Below are 12,538 nucleotides of genomic sequence, written 5' to 3'. Positions count from 1 at the left end.
GGGTGACACTGGGAGCTGCCTGTGCATGGCTGAGAACGCGGCCGGGTCAGCTGAGAAGCACTTTGCCCTCGCCGTGCAGGGTAAGGCATCTCCCCTTCCCTGGGTCACTGATTTACTCCCCTCCTCCTCTTTCTCCACCAGCTGGAGTCTCCTGTGGCTCTGGAACTGCATGGCTGCCTCTGTCCCCTTGTGCTGGTCACGCTCGCCCTGCACGAGGAGGTCGAGGTGCCACACGCTCCGAGCAGGCGAGAGGCTCGGGTGCGTGCTTCCTCCTGGGGAGGCATCGACCTCCACAGTCATGGCTCCCCTTTGCCACTCTCTTTTGGGTGCACTGGAGCAGAAGCTCCCTGGAGTGTGGGTACAAACCCCGAAAACGTCGATGGCATTGTCAATGGCAGCGTCTCACTCGTGTGCGACATCCAATCCCACCCGGCTGCAGAGATCACCTGGTACAAGGATGGCCACATCCTGCTGCTCTGTGAGGAGGTGACCGTCACCCCAGGTATGTTGGGATGAGCCAGGATGGTTGCCTGTGCCCTGGCTCTAGGCCCCCTAACCCCCCTTTTGGGATGGCACATGTGGGACTTGAGCTCAGCTTTTGGGTTGTATGACACACTAATAACACGATGCTGAGTGATCCCCTCTGGAGAGCACCAAGGGCTGCAATCCTGCAGCACTCCATGCTGCTGCTTCCTGGGAGCTCAGTGCCCCTTCCTGCTGGGCAGAAGAAGGCTTTGGACCTCAAAGAGAGACCCCATGGCCAGACTCCTTTTGCACGGAGCTTGGCTGGGTGCTGGGGGATCAGTCAGCTTGCTGCCACGGTGGCCCAGACCTGGTCCTGCTCCAGGCTGTCCTGATTCCCTGCTCTCTGCTTCTTCCAGGCTCTCGGGTGCTGCAGCTCCCTCACCTGCAGCTTTCCAGCTCAGGCACATACACGTGCATGGCACAGAACATGGCCAGCCAGGCTGAGAAGAGCTTCATCCTCACCATCCATGGTACGTGGTGAGGGCTCAGCCAGGAGCTCTGTCCCCTGAGCACGTGCTGAGGAGCCGACAGTGAACCCCGGTCTGTCTCACACCCCCTGCCCCTGCTCACCCTCCTCAGAACCCCCAGGCATCCAGGACTCACAGCAGGAGACGCTTGAAGCTGCCATGGGGACATCCCTTGTCCTGACCTGTCAAGTCACTGGTGTGGCCGTGCCTGCTGTCACCTGGCTGAAGGACGGGAGCCCGCTGGGTGTGTGTGCAGGGGAACGCTGTGCCAGGCTGCCACCCCCAGCCTCGTTGCTGTTCCCCTCCAAGCAGCCCTGCCTCAGTTTCCCAACTTCTAATCCTGCTGCAAGAGACCCTCAGGGCTGCACAGGGAGGGGACAGAGCATGGAGGGGCTGGCCTTTTCCCTGCGTGCTTTTAAGAGACCTCACGTTCATTCCTGAGACTCGAAGCAATGGGATGTGGGCACAGGATGTGATGGAGGGACGGGGGGGGATGAGCTCTCTGGGTACCAGCCCTTGGGGTGCTTGCTGCGACAGGGGTTTGCCCCCAAACCGGTGGCTCTTTTTTCTTGTAAAGCTTCAGCAGTGAACTCTGCAAAAACCCTGCTTTGCTCTAACAGCATCCCCAAACCTGGGTCTCAGGGGTGGGAAGTGGGGGGAAGCACAATGAGCCTGGGGAGGGCTCAGAGGAGGAGCACTGCTCAGCCCCCTTCACCCTGTCTCCTTGCAGAGATGAGCCCAGAGCAGGGTCTGGTGTCCGGGGGGGCCCAGCTCCAGCTCAACCCCCTCCAGCCCTTCCACCAGGGCCGATACACCTGCCTGGCACAGGGCCCGGCAGCCGAGGCACGCAAGGACTTCATGGTGCTGGTGCGAGGTAGGGCTTCCCCGAGGCAGCCTGGTCCCTGCGGGCTCTCCCTCGGAGGTGAGCCTTCCTCCCCCTCCTCTCCCTCAGCCTCCTTCTCTCCTGGGTGCAGTGGCCCCCCAGATCAGCAGTGCAGGGGACCCCAGTGAACACAGCGTGCTGGAGGGCGGCAGGGTGAGGCTGGAGTGCCGGGCAGAGGGGCAGCCCCCCCCCCACATCTCCTGGCTGAAGGACGGGCAGCCCCTGGGGCTGCAGCCCCCCTCACGTGCCCGGTGAGTCTGGGGGGGAGGACACCCCAGGGGCACAGTGTCCCCACGTGCAATATTGCTAGGCAAGACAGGCTGAGTTCTTCTGCTTCTTCCTGTTGTTTGTTCTGGGATGCACTCATGCCATCTCTTTGCTGAGAAAATATCATCCTGGGTTAAGCCCTGGAGACTGGAATGGTCGCTGTCACCCTGGCAGGGTTCCACTTGATGCCCTGACCTTGCAGTGTGCCCCAAAACCCTCATCGGTGGCTGTAAACTGAGCACAGAGCACTTCTGCCCCGCAGGCACGTTGGGGATGAGCACACAGGTCACTGTCCCATCCTCCCCACGCAGGGTGTCCCCGGATGGCAGCTCCCTGCTCCTCGAGGGGCTCCGAGCTGCCGACTCCGGAGCTTACACGTGCCTGGCCCGGAACAGCCTGGGCGAGGACACGCGGCTGCACACGCTGAACGTGCTGGGTGAGCAGGGCTGGGACCTGCGGGGCAGCGCCGGGGCCACCCCCACCCCCGACAGCCCCATCAGCCCCTCTGTCCCCTCGCCCAGTCCCTCCCGCCATCGAGAGAGGTGCTGATGACTCGGGGGTGGTCCGCGGAGTCCTGTCCGCCGTGGTGACGCTGGAGTGCTGGGCACGAGGGTCCCCTCCGCTGCACGTGAGCTGGCTGAAGGATGGGCTGCCCCTCCGCCTGTCCCCTCATGTCACCCTGCTCTCAGCTGGGCACATCCTCCGGTGAGAAGGGACCCTGGAGCCTTGATCAGCCACAGGCTTTGGGGCTGGTACCCAGGTCTGCGTGAGGGAACAGCCGCTGCTGCACCCTGAAGTGGCTGAGTGTCACCTTGGGGGAGCAGGGAGTCACCCCGAGCTGATGTCTCCTCCCCATCCCATGGGTTAGGATCTCCCAGGCACAGGTCTCCGATGCCGGACTCTACACCTGCATTGTGTCCAGCCGGGCAGGGGTGGCCGATCGCAGCTTCGTCCTGCAGATACAGGGTATGGGGCAGGGGCTTAGGGGGGGCAGAGCAGGGGGTGTCTGGAGACTGATTTTGTTGGCAGAGCACACGTGGTGCATTGCAGCCCATTCCCAAGCAGGGTCAGGAGCCATCCCTCGACTGCTGGGGTGGGCTTGGAAGGGATGGAGCAAAGCAGGACCAACCTGAGAGCAGCCCCAGAGCATCCTGCAAGAGGGCTGAGCCACCTCTGGCTGCTCGCAGGACACCAGGGAATGACCAAACCCACCCCCAGTGCCTGGGGACCTGACTTTTGTCCCTTAAAGGGAATCCTTCCCTCCCCAGTGCCCCCTGTCCTGGAGAGCCCGGAGAGCAGTGAGGAGCAGATGGTGGCTGAGGGCTCTGACGTCACTTTCACCTGCAAAGCCACCGGGTCCCCAGCACCATCAGTGACCTGGCTGAAGGATGGAGAGCCCCTGGGGCAGCAGAGTGACCAGGTGCCTGGTGGCCCGCAGCTGAGCCTGGTGGCCGTGGGGCCGTCTGATGCAGGCATTTACTCGTGCCTGGTGGTGAATGAAGTAGGGGAGGTCAGCAAAGCCTTCCACCTCCTGGTGATGGGTGCGTATCATCCTTCTGGGATTTGGGAAGGGCAGCTTAGCCAATTTTTTGGGAGCAATGAGGGGATGAGCCCTCCTGCCTTGCTGTGTGCCTTGCAGAGCCACCCCGTGTCGAGGCTGTGTCCCACCCCACTGAGATATCCATCGCTGTGGGCACCCCTCTAGAGCTGACGTGTGTGGTGACAGGTGTCCCCATGCCCACTGTCACCTGGGAGAAGGATGGATGGCTGCTGGCAGGGCCATTGCTCGTGTCAGGGAATGAGAGCACCCTCCACATTGAGAGCATTGAGGTAGGAGCTCCGCTTTTTTCTCCCTACCTGGGTTTTCTTTTTGTGCCTCAATTTTTCTGCTCCTGGCTGTGCAGGTGGCTGATGCTGGCTTGTACACCTGCCTGGCCACTAGCCCTGCAGGGGAGGACAGCAGGAGCTTCCATGTCAGCATCCAAGGTAGTGTGGCCCCAGCAGTGCAGCGAGGAGGGGGCTAGCAGGGGGTGCTGCAGGATGGCCCAAGCTTTGGGGGACCAGAGAGCCAGAGCATCCCTGCATCCTTCTTTGGGATTGGTGTGGGCTCCAAAAGAGAGGTCTGGAGCACAGTGATGTCCTGCAGAGTGGGGGCCTATGCATGACTTACAGGGATAGGTGTGGGGGTGCCCAACCCACGTGGCACACCCTGACCCCCCTGGCCCGTGTCCCACAGCACCACCCAGCATCGCGAGCACTGGGGAGATCTCCATCATCACGGCTGTGGCAGGGGGGCAGCTCCTCCTGGAGTGCCCAGAGGGTGCTGAGCCCCACCCCAACATCGAGTGGCACCGGGAGGGCTCCCCGCTGCAGGTACCTGCGACGGGACCAGGGACGGCCACGGTCAGGGACTGGGATGCACCGGCACCATCGGGCTGGTGCTGGGGGTGATGCTGGGTGGCTGCTGATGGGGGTCCCGGCGGTTTTAGGAGGATGGCCGCAGGCAGGTCCTGGCCCAGGGGCGTTTCCTGCGGCTGCGGGCGGTGGCTGCTGCGGACGGCGGCGAGTACAGCTGCAGGGCCCCCGGGGACACCGGCCCGCGCGTCCGGGTGCAGGTTCACGGTGAGTGCTGCCCTGCCCTGGCCCCGGAGTACCGGCTCCTTCCCGGTTAAATCCAGGATGTGGGGTATTATAGGGTGTCATAGGGTCGGGAGATGGGATGGCAGGGCTAGACTACGCCCACCCCCCAGTGCTGCTCTGGGCTGGTGTCCTCCACTCCTGAGCCTTATTCCACACTCTTGGTGGTGTCTCTGGGTGCTGCCACAGTGGCCCCAGAGATCCAGCCGGGCCCTGAGGAGGTGAAGGTGCTGCTGAACAGCTCGGCCGTGCTGCCATGCCGGGCAGAGGGGTGGCCCGTGCCCCGGGTGACGTGGCGGAAGGATGGCCAGCTCCTGCCCCTGCCTGGGAGCAACAGGTACGAGGCTCTGAGGGTTGGGGACACCAAGGACTGGCACTTAGACCGTGCCACCTTCCACAGCCACAGGTGATTTAGTGTGCCAGTCACCCTGTGGAGAGCTGTGCTCTGTCCTCACACCAGCTCAGTGGGCACGTGCTGCATGTGGCTGCAATGGCACTTGTCACCCTTCCAACATTCCCAACCCTGAACCCGCAGGTTTATTTGTTCTCCCTCCCCAGGCTCCAGTTCCTGCCAGGAGGCTCCCTGCAAATTGATCCCGTCCAGGTCCAGGATTTGGGCCATTACCTCTGCATGGCATCCAGCCCTGCTGGCTCTGACCGGCGAGGCCTGGACCTCCATGTCCTGGGTAAGCAGGAGAGTCAGATGGATCCTTCCTGCAACCCACCGTGGCTGGGCTGCTCTCATCAGTGCAATGATGTGCTACTGTTCTCTGCTCATCGCTGCCATGCCCTCCCACAGTCCCTCCTGCCATTGCCCCCGGGCCCTCCAACCTCACCCTGTTGGCTCAGCAGCCGGCCATGCTGGGCTGTGACACCCAGGGGTCCCCTGAGCCCCACATCAGGTGGGAGAAGGATGGCCGTCCCCTGAACCTGCACCTCTCATCTGGCGCCTACAGGTACCCGCAGGACCCGCCACCTTGTACACCAAAGGGTTCCCCTGTAGGGTGGGGTTTGCCCCCCATGGGACAGGGGTGATCCTGATGTGTGCTCTGCCCGCACAGTTTGCAGTCCTTAGGGTCACTGCTCATCTCCAGCCCTGGCCCCCGGGATGAGGGGCGCTTTGAGTGCATCGCCACCAATGCTGCCGGAGAGGCACGGAAGGTCTTCCTCGTGTCTGTCCACGGTGAGCTCCTGGGGCTGGGGGTCTTGCTGAGAGTGGCTTTCCCAGGATCTGTCACCACCTCGAGGGTGATGTGGGTGTGCTCCAGCCCCACATGGGGTTGGGTCCCCTCTCAAGGACTGGGCTCGGGGGTGGACAAGAGTGGAAAAGAAATATCCATGCCCATGTGAACAGGGACAGAATCCTCTTCAACTTTTGCCATACAGCCCTGCTCACTTCCCTCCCTCCTTTCTCCAGTGCCCCCCACCATCGCTGATGACCTTACAGATGTGGTTGTCACCCGGCTGTCCCCTGCAGTCCTCACCTGCTACGCCTCGGGCGTGCCCCCGCCCACGGTGTCATGGAGCAAGGAGGGGGCTCAGCTGGGCAGCAGAGGAGGGGGCTACCGCGTCCTGCCCAGAGGTACAGCACGGGGTAGCACAGCCCCGGCCGGGACAGGGGGTCCCTGCCAGCCCTGCCACTGCCTCCCCTCTGCCCGCTGTTTTCCAGGAGCCCTGGAGATCAGGCAGGCGCTGCCCGCACACACCGGCCGCTACACCTGCACTGCTCGGAGCATCGCGGGCATGGCCCGGAAGCACCTCTGGCTCACGGTGCACGGTATGCACGGCACCAGGGTCGTGCTGCTGGGGGTCCCACACCCTCTTCCCAGGATAGCACTTCCCTGCCCTTCACAGAGCCCCCTGCCTTGAAGCCCCTGCCTGGCATGGTGATGGTGATGGTCAACACCAGCGCGGTGCTGTCCTGTGAGGCCACAGGCGTCCCCCGGCCGGAGGTGACCTGGCAAAAGGATGGTGTTGGCATCACTGGAGGTGAGCAGGAGTGTGCTGGGGGCTGGCAGAGCCCGCATTGCCTGCCAGCCTCTACTTGGGGGAAGACTTAAGTGCCAGGGGTTTGTAGGCATCCCGGCAGGGTGTGGGGTGTCACTGTGCATGAGTCCTCCTGGCTCCCGGCTGCTTTCCAAGGTGGGTGTGGTGGCCTCTGGATCTGTTCCATGGAGACTCCTCGGGAAGAGGCACTTCTGTGGGGGAAGCAGTCCCTGCACATCATCCATCTGCGCCTTGGCTCAGCTGTGCTTCCCCATCCTGTCCTTCGTCTCTGCCAGGGTCTGGGCAGAAGGTGTTCCCCAACGGGCAGCTCCGTCTCCTCCGAGCAGCCCCAGAGGATGCAGGCACCTACCTGTGCATGGCTCGCAACCCCTCGGGCACGGCTGCGGGGAAGACCAGGCTCATTGTGCAAGGTACAGCAGCGATCAGAGCGCCAGCGCTCGCCCCTCTGCTCAGCCCCTTCCCAGCGCCTCACAGCAAAACGTGGCTTCCAAGGTGTGAGCAAGTCCCTGCCCTTCTGCCCCATCCAGTGCCCCCCATCATCGCTGCCGGCCCGCTGGAGCTGGTGGTCCTGGAGGGGCTGGAGGTGCTGCTGCCCTGCGCTGCCCACGGTGTTCCCGAGCCTCGCGTGTCCTGGAGCCGGGATGGAGCCCCGGTGCGGGGCAGGAAGGCCACCGTGCTGCCCTCCGGGGAGCTGCTGCTCCGGGATGTCCGGGTGAGCACTGTCCCCTGGGGCCGCTGTAAGGCTGGAGTGCTGAGCAACAAGTGTCTTTTGCTGCTGAAGAGCATTTGGCTGCTTGTGAACATATCTGGCAGAGGGAGAGCACCATGCAGTCCTGTGCCACAGGCTGGAGGGTTGGGGCAGTGTGAGATTGCTAATGTGGGCTGGAGAAAATGGTTCTGTCCAAACTGTGACTTTTGAGATGCACAACAACCAGCAGAGCTGTAGCTCAGCGAGCCAGGGCTGCAGCTGGACCCCAGATTCAAGACGACTCCCTCTCATCCTCATGCAGGAAGGGGACGCTGGGAGCTACTCCTGCACCGCGGTGAACTCTGCTGGGCGGGCCGTCCGCCGGCTCTCCCTCTCCATCCACACCCTGCCCACCTTCACCCACCTGCCCACAGACACCACCGTGAGCCGGGGCGAGAGGCTGGAGCTGGTGTGTGCCGCCGTGGGCAGCCCCCCGCCCCGCGTCTCCTGGATGGCCAACGGGCAGCTCGTCACTGGTACCGGGGCAGGGGCAGAGGATGCTGAACTTGGGGGAGAAAGCGATCCTGGTGCCACCCTTGTCCTACCTTTCAGGGTCCCCGGCGTGCCAGCACGTCTGGCTGTGCGGGGTTGTAACCAGCTGATCCCCAACCACACTTTTGGGGGTTTGCACCCCGCAGATGGTGTGTCGGGGCAGAGCGGGCGGAGCATCCTGCGGCGGGAGGCAGCCACACCCAGGGACAGCGGGACCTACGTCTGCCACGCCGAGAACAGCGCCGGTGCCATCAGGGCCACTGCCTTCGTCTCTGTCAGAGGTAGGTGCTAGCAGGGGAATTGGGGTGCCCGTCCAGCCCCCCTTCTCTGCCACCCCTTTCCCTTTCCCAGAGGCACCCGTCATACAGGGAGACGCCAGCACCTACCAGGCGGAGCGCTCCGGAGGCGATGCCCTCCTCGACTGCGATGCCCAGGGTCACCCTGAGCCCCTCATCCGCTGGAGCAAGGACGGGGTGCCGGTGGTGGCCCATGGGCGCCTGCACCAGCTGCAGAATGGCTCCCTGGCCATCCGTGCTGTGCGGGTGAGCGGGGCCCGGGGGGTGCTGGCATATTTCAGGGTGCTTTTCTGGCAAAGCAAAACGCTGTGCTGATGCTGTTGGTCCTGCTAGAGCACCGATGTGGGGCAGTACCAGTGTGTGGCGGAGAACGATGCGGGCACAGCAGCAAAAGTTGTCACCCTGGCGCTGCAGAGTGAGTGCTGCCCACCTCCTCACCCTTCTTTTAAGGGACTGCAAACCATGTCACCTCTCAGCCCCTCCAACCACCCCTGATCCATGGGGAATGCTCCCAGAACCGCTGGAATGCCGCATCACTACCTGCATCCCTTTCCCTGCCCAGGCACCCCCGTGGTGACAGTGACACCAGGAGCGGTGACAGTCCATGCTGGGCAGCGGGTGCTGCTGCACTGTGTCGTGTCAGGGGAGCCCACCCCCTCCGTGGAGTGGCAACGGGATGGCGAGCCACTCCCCGAGGGTCCCCACGCCCATGTCCTGCCCAATGCCACCCTGCTCCTGCCCTCTGTCACCCACCACGACGCCGGCAACTACTCCTGCCTCGCCCGCAATGCCCTGGGCTCTGCTGCCGCCCACGCCTCCCTGGATGTTCAAGGTGGGTGTCTGCCCCTGGCCCTGGGGGGCTTTGGCTGGCTGGGGGGCTGGTGCTGCCTGCAGTGCTGTTACACCCTGGGGTGAGAGCTCCAGGACGGTGGTTTGGGGGGATATTGCCTTTCCTTGCTTGTTCCAGCCTGTGATTCATACTCTGGTTTGTCCTGTCCTCTCTCCCACTGCTCACCTGAAGGCTTGAGCCCGAGCAGACCCTTGCCCAAGCAGCCACTGCGTGCCAGCCCTCACTGGCCTCTCCTCAGCCTTCCTGCCTTAGTTGCCCATGATTAAATTCCCGTCTCCCAGGGGCTCTGCTAAATGCACAGACACATCCTTTCCTGCTGCCCCTCGGGAGCAGAGAGCCAGGCTGGAGGAAGTGCCAGGTGCCCTATGTGCCCTCATGTGGCTGGTGGCATTTCGCTGCCAGCCATGCTGGAGAAGCAAATAAAAGCTTGGGGCTATGCCGGGACCTTGAGGTTGATACAGAGCAGGGTTTGGGGGTGTCAGTGCCTGTCGGTGTGACAAGGCACAGGGCCACGCTCACAACATCCCTTGTCAACATGGCACCGTGCCTGGAGCCGTGGGGTCCCTGGGGACTGTGCTGCAGCCAGGCAGGGACACTGCCTGCCTTGCTCTGGCTGCCTTCACCTCTGGAAAACAAGATTTTCTTGACATGCAAATTAGCGAGAGGGGAGTCAGGGAAGCCCCCTGCTCTCCCATGGGTGTGCAGTCCCTGTGCTGCTGCCTGACCCCATCCTCACTGCCCCAGGGGAGCCGCACCAGGTGCGGGGCAGCCTGGTCGGTGTCATCAATGGCCACGAGCTCGGTGTCTCTACCCTTGATGCCAGCGTGCTGGGTGACTCTCAGTCCGGCACCACCGCCCTCCGGAGCAGCATTGGGAGCATTCCACCTGCCATAGGTGGGTGGACATTTCTACCCTCACCCGTGTAAGGGTTTTGATGTCCGTCAGATGTAGATCTTGGGGGAAAGGTTTTTATTTCTTTTTTTTCCCCAAAAGCAGCCCCCACATCTGTGCCTTGTGGGCAAGGAGGGATGGGGCAGGCTGGGTGCCCCCTTAGGAGAGTGCTGGCTCCACGGTGACACCCTTTCTTCCCCATTCCCAGGGCCACTGATGCAGGTGCTGGTGACCATCATTGCCCCCATTTACTGGTCCTTGGCACACGCCAGTGGGGCAGCCCGCAGCGGGTTCCTGCTCACCCAGGGCACCTTCCAGCACGAGTCTCTGCTGCAGTTTGCCACAGGTGAGGGGTCTCTGATAAGAGAGCCCGGTTAGCTCCTGAGGAAGCTCAGACTCCATCTCCCCCATGCACCATCCCTTATCCAGGAATGGAGCTGTGTGGGGAGGTGCTGTGGGCTGTTGCTCACCGTTCCCCCCGGCAGGGGAGCTCCTGCGGGTCACCCACCTCGCCCGGGGTGCGGATGGCACTGGCGCTCTGCGGCTGGACAGTGTCATCAGCGGCTCCGTGCCGGAGAGCTTCGGCGATGCCGTGGTGCTGCTGCAGGTGCTGGCACTGCCCATTATCCCCGTGGGACCACGACTGCTGCGCCGGGAGCACGGCCTGACCCCCCTCCCTGCCTCTCCCCAGGACTTCAGCGAGCGCTACGTGCAGACAGGCGCGGGGCAGCTCTCCGGGGGCTCGGTGCAGAGCTTCCTGCGGGATGGACGCCTCGTCCGTGCCCACTGCAATCACACCATCGTGTTCGACCCCCCCGTGGGGCCGCAGCCCCCCCGGGTGCAGCACCTCCGGGCCCGAGCCATCACAGCCTCTTATGACCCAGCCAAAGAGGAGCTCCGCTTCCAGCTCCGTGCCTCACTTGATGCAGGTAACCAGGCGAGTCCCAAGGATGGGGGTGGATCCATTTGCCAGTTCTGGGTGTCTGTGAGGGTGCAAAGGCCACGTCCCTGCAGTGACATGTCACTTCTCATTCTCTCTGCTCAATTCACAGGGGCTGATAGAGACCAGTGCCCACTGGGATTCATCCCGGACCCTGGGCAGCGCTACTGCATTGGTACGGACCCTTCCTGAGGGGGCATGAGGATGGCAAGGGGCACTTGGTGCCACTTCCCTGTCCCCCCAACCCTGTCCTCTCTCTGCTCCCCAGATGTTGATGAATGCACTGAGAGGTCCCACGCCTGCCGATACAACCAGATCTGCCAGAACAGCGCCGGGTCCTACCGCTGCTCCTGCCCTCCTGGCTACCGCACGCTGGGCGTTGGCTGGCCATGCTTGGGTAGGAGCTGGGTTCTCAGGGTCCATGGTCAGCCCTGACCTGCTCCAGCCTCAGTTTCCCCCATCCGTCTGCAGCTCCCCACCTCTTTCCTCCTCCAGATGTCAATGAGTGCCTGCAGTTTCCCCCACCGTGTGCCTTTGAGTGCCACAACCTGCGGGGCTCCTACGAGTGCCTGTGCCCCGCTGGCAGGACCCTGCTGCCAGGGGGACAGTGTGCCACAGCAGGGACGGATGCAGGGGACACAACGGGCAGCGTGCCCCGGGACACCCCCATGCGCTGGCAGGGGCTGAGCAGCCGCCCACGGGGACGATCCTTCCACACTCAGCTCGCCCTGCGCCGCGTGGCGAAGGATGCAGGGATGGGTGCCCGGGGCCCCCCCTGCCCCATGGGCTACATCAGGAGGAATGGCATCTGCACTGGTGAGTGCACATTGGGGAAGGGTGCTGCAGGGAGTTCAGAGACCGCTTTGTCCCCAAAAGGTACCTCGTGTCCTTCTTGCTGCCCTGTCCACCACTTTGTTTGTGCCCTGTGGTCTTTGCTGTGCTGGGAAGGGGAGGCGAGAGCCAGGTTGGCCCCAGAGGGGCACCAGAGGCACTGGTGCACTGCAGTGGCACCAGAGGGGACTGATCCTTCCCATCTTGCCTTCACCCTTTCTTGCCCTGCAGACCTCGATGAGTGCCAGACACTGAAGCAGTGCCAGCACGAGTGCAGGAACAGCCCGGGCAGCTACCACTGCCTCTGCCCCCCCGGCTACCGGCTGCTGTCCAATGGGAAGACCTGCCATGGTCAGTGCAGGGGTGCCCAGTCCCCATGGTGCCCTGGGTGTCATCTTTTGGGGGCTGCAAGTCTTCCTCCTCTCTTGGGAGGGTTGTTCCCAGAGCCAGCACTCCACAGTCTGAGTGCTCGTGTCTCACTGTCTCTGTGTCCAGGCAGATGTGGGAGGGTGGGGGAGCTGGGGATTGGACCCCTATCTCAGCCATGGGCACCCCAGCACCCTCAGACCTGTCCCCTCTCTCCCTGCAGATGTGGATGAGTGCATGGAGGACACAATCCAGTGTGGCTCGAGCCAGATGTGCTTCAACACCCGTGGAGGTGCCCGGTGCATGGATGTGCCGTGCCCGGCCGGGTACCGGAGAGG

The 12,538-nt window shown here is 63.3% G+C and overlaps 1 protein-coding gene across 1 annotated transcript in view; it reads left to right on the top strand.

The window, feature by feature from the left end:
• HMCN2 (hemicentin 2) overlaps window positions 1-12,538 on the top strand; it is a 33,048-nt gene that overhangs the window by 19,701 nt on the left and 809 nt on the right. Inside the window, exons 42-78 of the mRNA XM_017745415.1 lie at window positions 1-80; window positions 341-502; window positions 882-995; window positions 1,105-1,236; window positions 1,723-1,866; window positions 1,967-2,126; window positions 2,454-2,578; window positions 2,664-2,847; window positions 3,011-3,108; window positions 3,411-3,683; window positions 3,782-3,972; window positions 4,047-4,128; window positions 4,379-4,515; window positions 4,632-4,764; window positions 4,969-5,116; window positions 5,338-5,465; window positions 5,579-5,735; window positions 5,841-5,962; window positions 6,197-6,361; window positions 6,449-6,556; window positions 6,634-6,768; window positions 7,062-7,196; window positions 7,314-7,498; window positions 7,797-8,010; window positions 8,173-8,307; window positions 8,378-8,568; window positions 8,656-8,737; window positions 8,885-9,154; window positions 9,917-10,066; window positions 10,272-10,409; window positions 10,549-10,670; window positions 10,755-10,992; window positions 11,116-11,178; window positions 11,272-11,400; window positions 11,499-11,819; window positions 12,066-12,185; window positions 12,424-12,537. The exon at window positions 1-80 is cut by the window's left edge and continues 6 nt beyond it. Of these exons, the coding sequence (XP_017600904.1) occupies window positions 1-80; window positions 341-502; window positions 882-995; window positions 1,105-1,236; window positions 1,723-1,866; window positions 1,967-2,126; window positions 2,454-2,578; window positions 2,664-2,847; window positions 3,011-3,108; window positions 3,411-3,683; window positions 3,782-3,972; window positions 4,047-4,128; window positions 4,379-4,515; window positions 4,632-4,764; window positions 4,969-5,116; window positions 5,338-5,465; window positions 5,579-5,735; window positions 5,841-5,962; window positions 6,197-6,361; window positions 6,449-6,556; window positions 6,634-6,768; window positions 7,062-7,196; window positions 7,314-7,498; window positions 7,797-8,010; window positions 8,173-8,307; window positions 8,378-8,568; window positions 8,656-8,737; window positions 8,885-9,154; window positions 9,917-10,066; window positions 10,272-10,409; window positions 10,549-10,670; window positions 10,755-10,992; window positions 11,116-11,178; window positions 11,272-11,400; window positions 11,499-11,819; window positions 12,066-12,185; window positions 12,424-12,537 (5,585 nt within the window). The remainder of the gene's footprint in view (window positions 81-340; window positions 503-881; window positions 996-1,104; window positions 1,237-1,722; window positions 1,867-1,966; window positions 2,127-2,453; window positions 2,579-2,663; window positions 2,848-3,010; window positions 3,109-3,410; window positions 3,684-3,781; window positions 3,973-4,046; window positions 4,129-4,378; window positions 4,516-4,631; window positions 4,765-4,968; window positions 5,117-5,337; window positions 5,466-5,578; window positions 5,736-5,840; window positions 5,963-6,196; window positions 6,362-6,448; window positions 6,557-6,633; window positions 6,769-7,061; window positions 7,197-7,313; window positions 7,499-7,796; window positions 8,011-8,172; window positions 8,308-8,377; window positions 8,569-8,655; window positions 8,738-8,884; window positions 9,155-9,916; window positions 10,067-10,271; window positions 10,410-10,548; window positions 10,671-10,754; window positions 10,993-11,115; window positions 11,179-11,271; window positions 11,401-11,498; window positions 11,820-12,065; window positions 12,186-12,423; window position 12,538) is intronic.

The sequence above is a fragment of the Corvus brachyrhynchos genome, unplaced genomic scaffold (genome assembly GCF_000691975.1).
Source record: "Corvus brachyrhynchos isolate BGI_N302 unplaced genomic scaffold, ASM69197v1 scaffold59, whole genome shotgun sequence".
NCBI classification, from domain to species: Eukaryota; Metazoa; Chordata; class Aves; order Passeriformes; family Corvidae; genus Corvus; species Corvus brachyrhynchos.
Note: the sequence above shows the minus strand (reverse complement) of the source record. Positions and strands in the feature narration are given on the sequence as shown.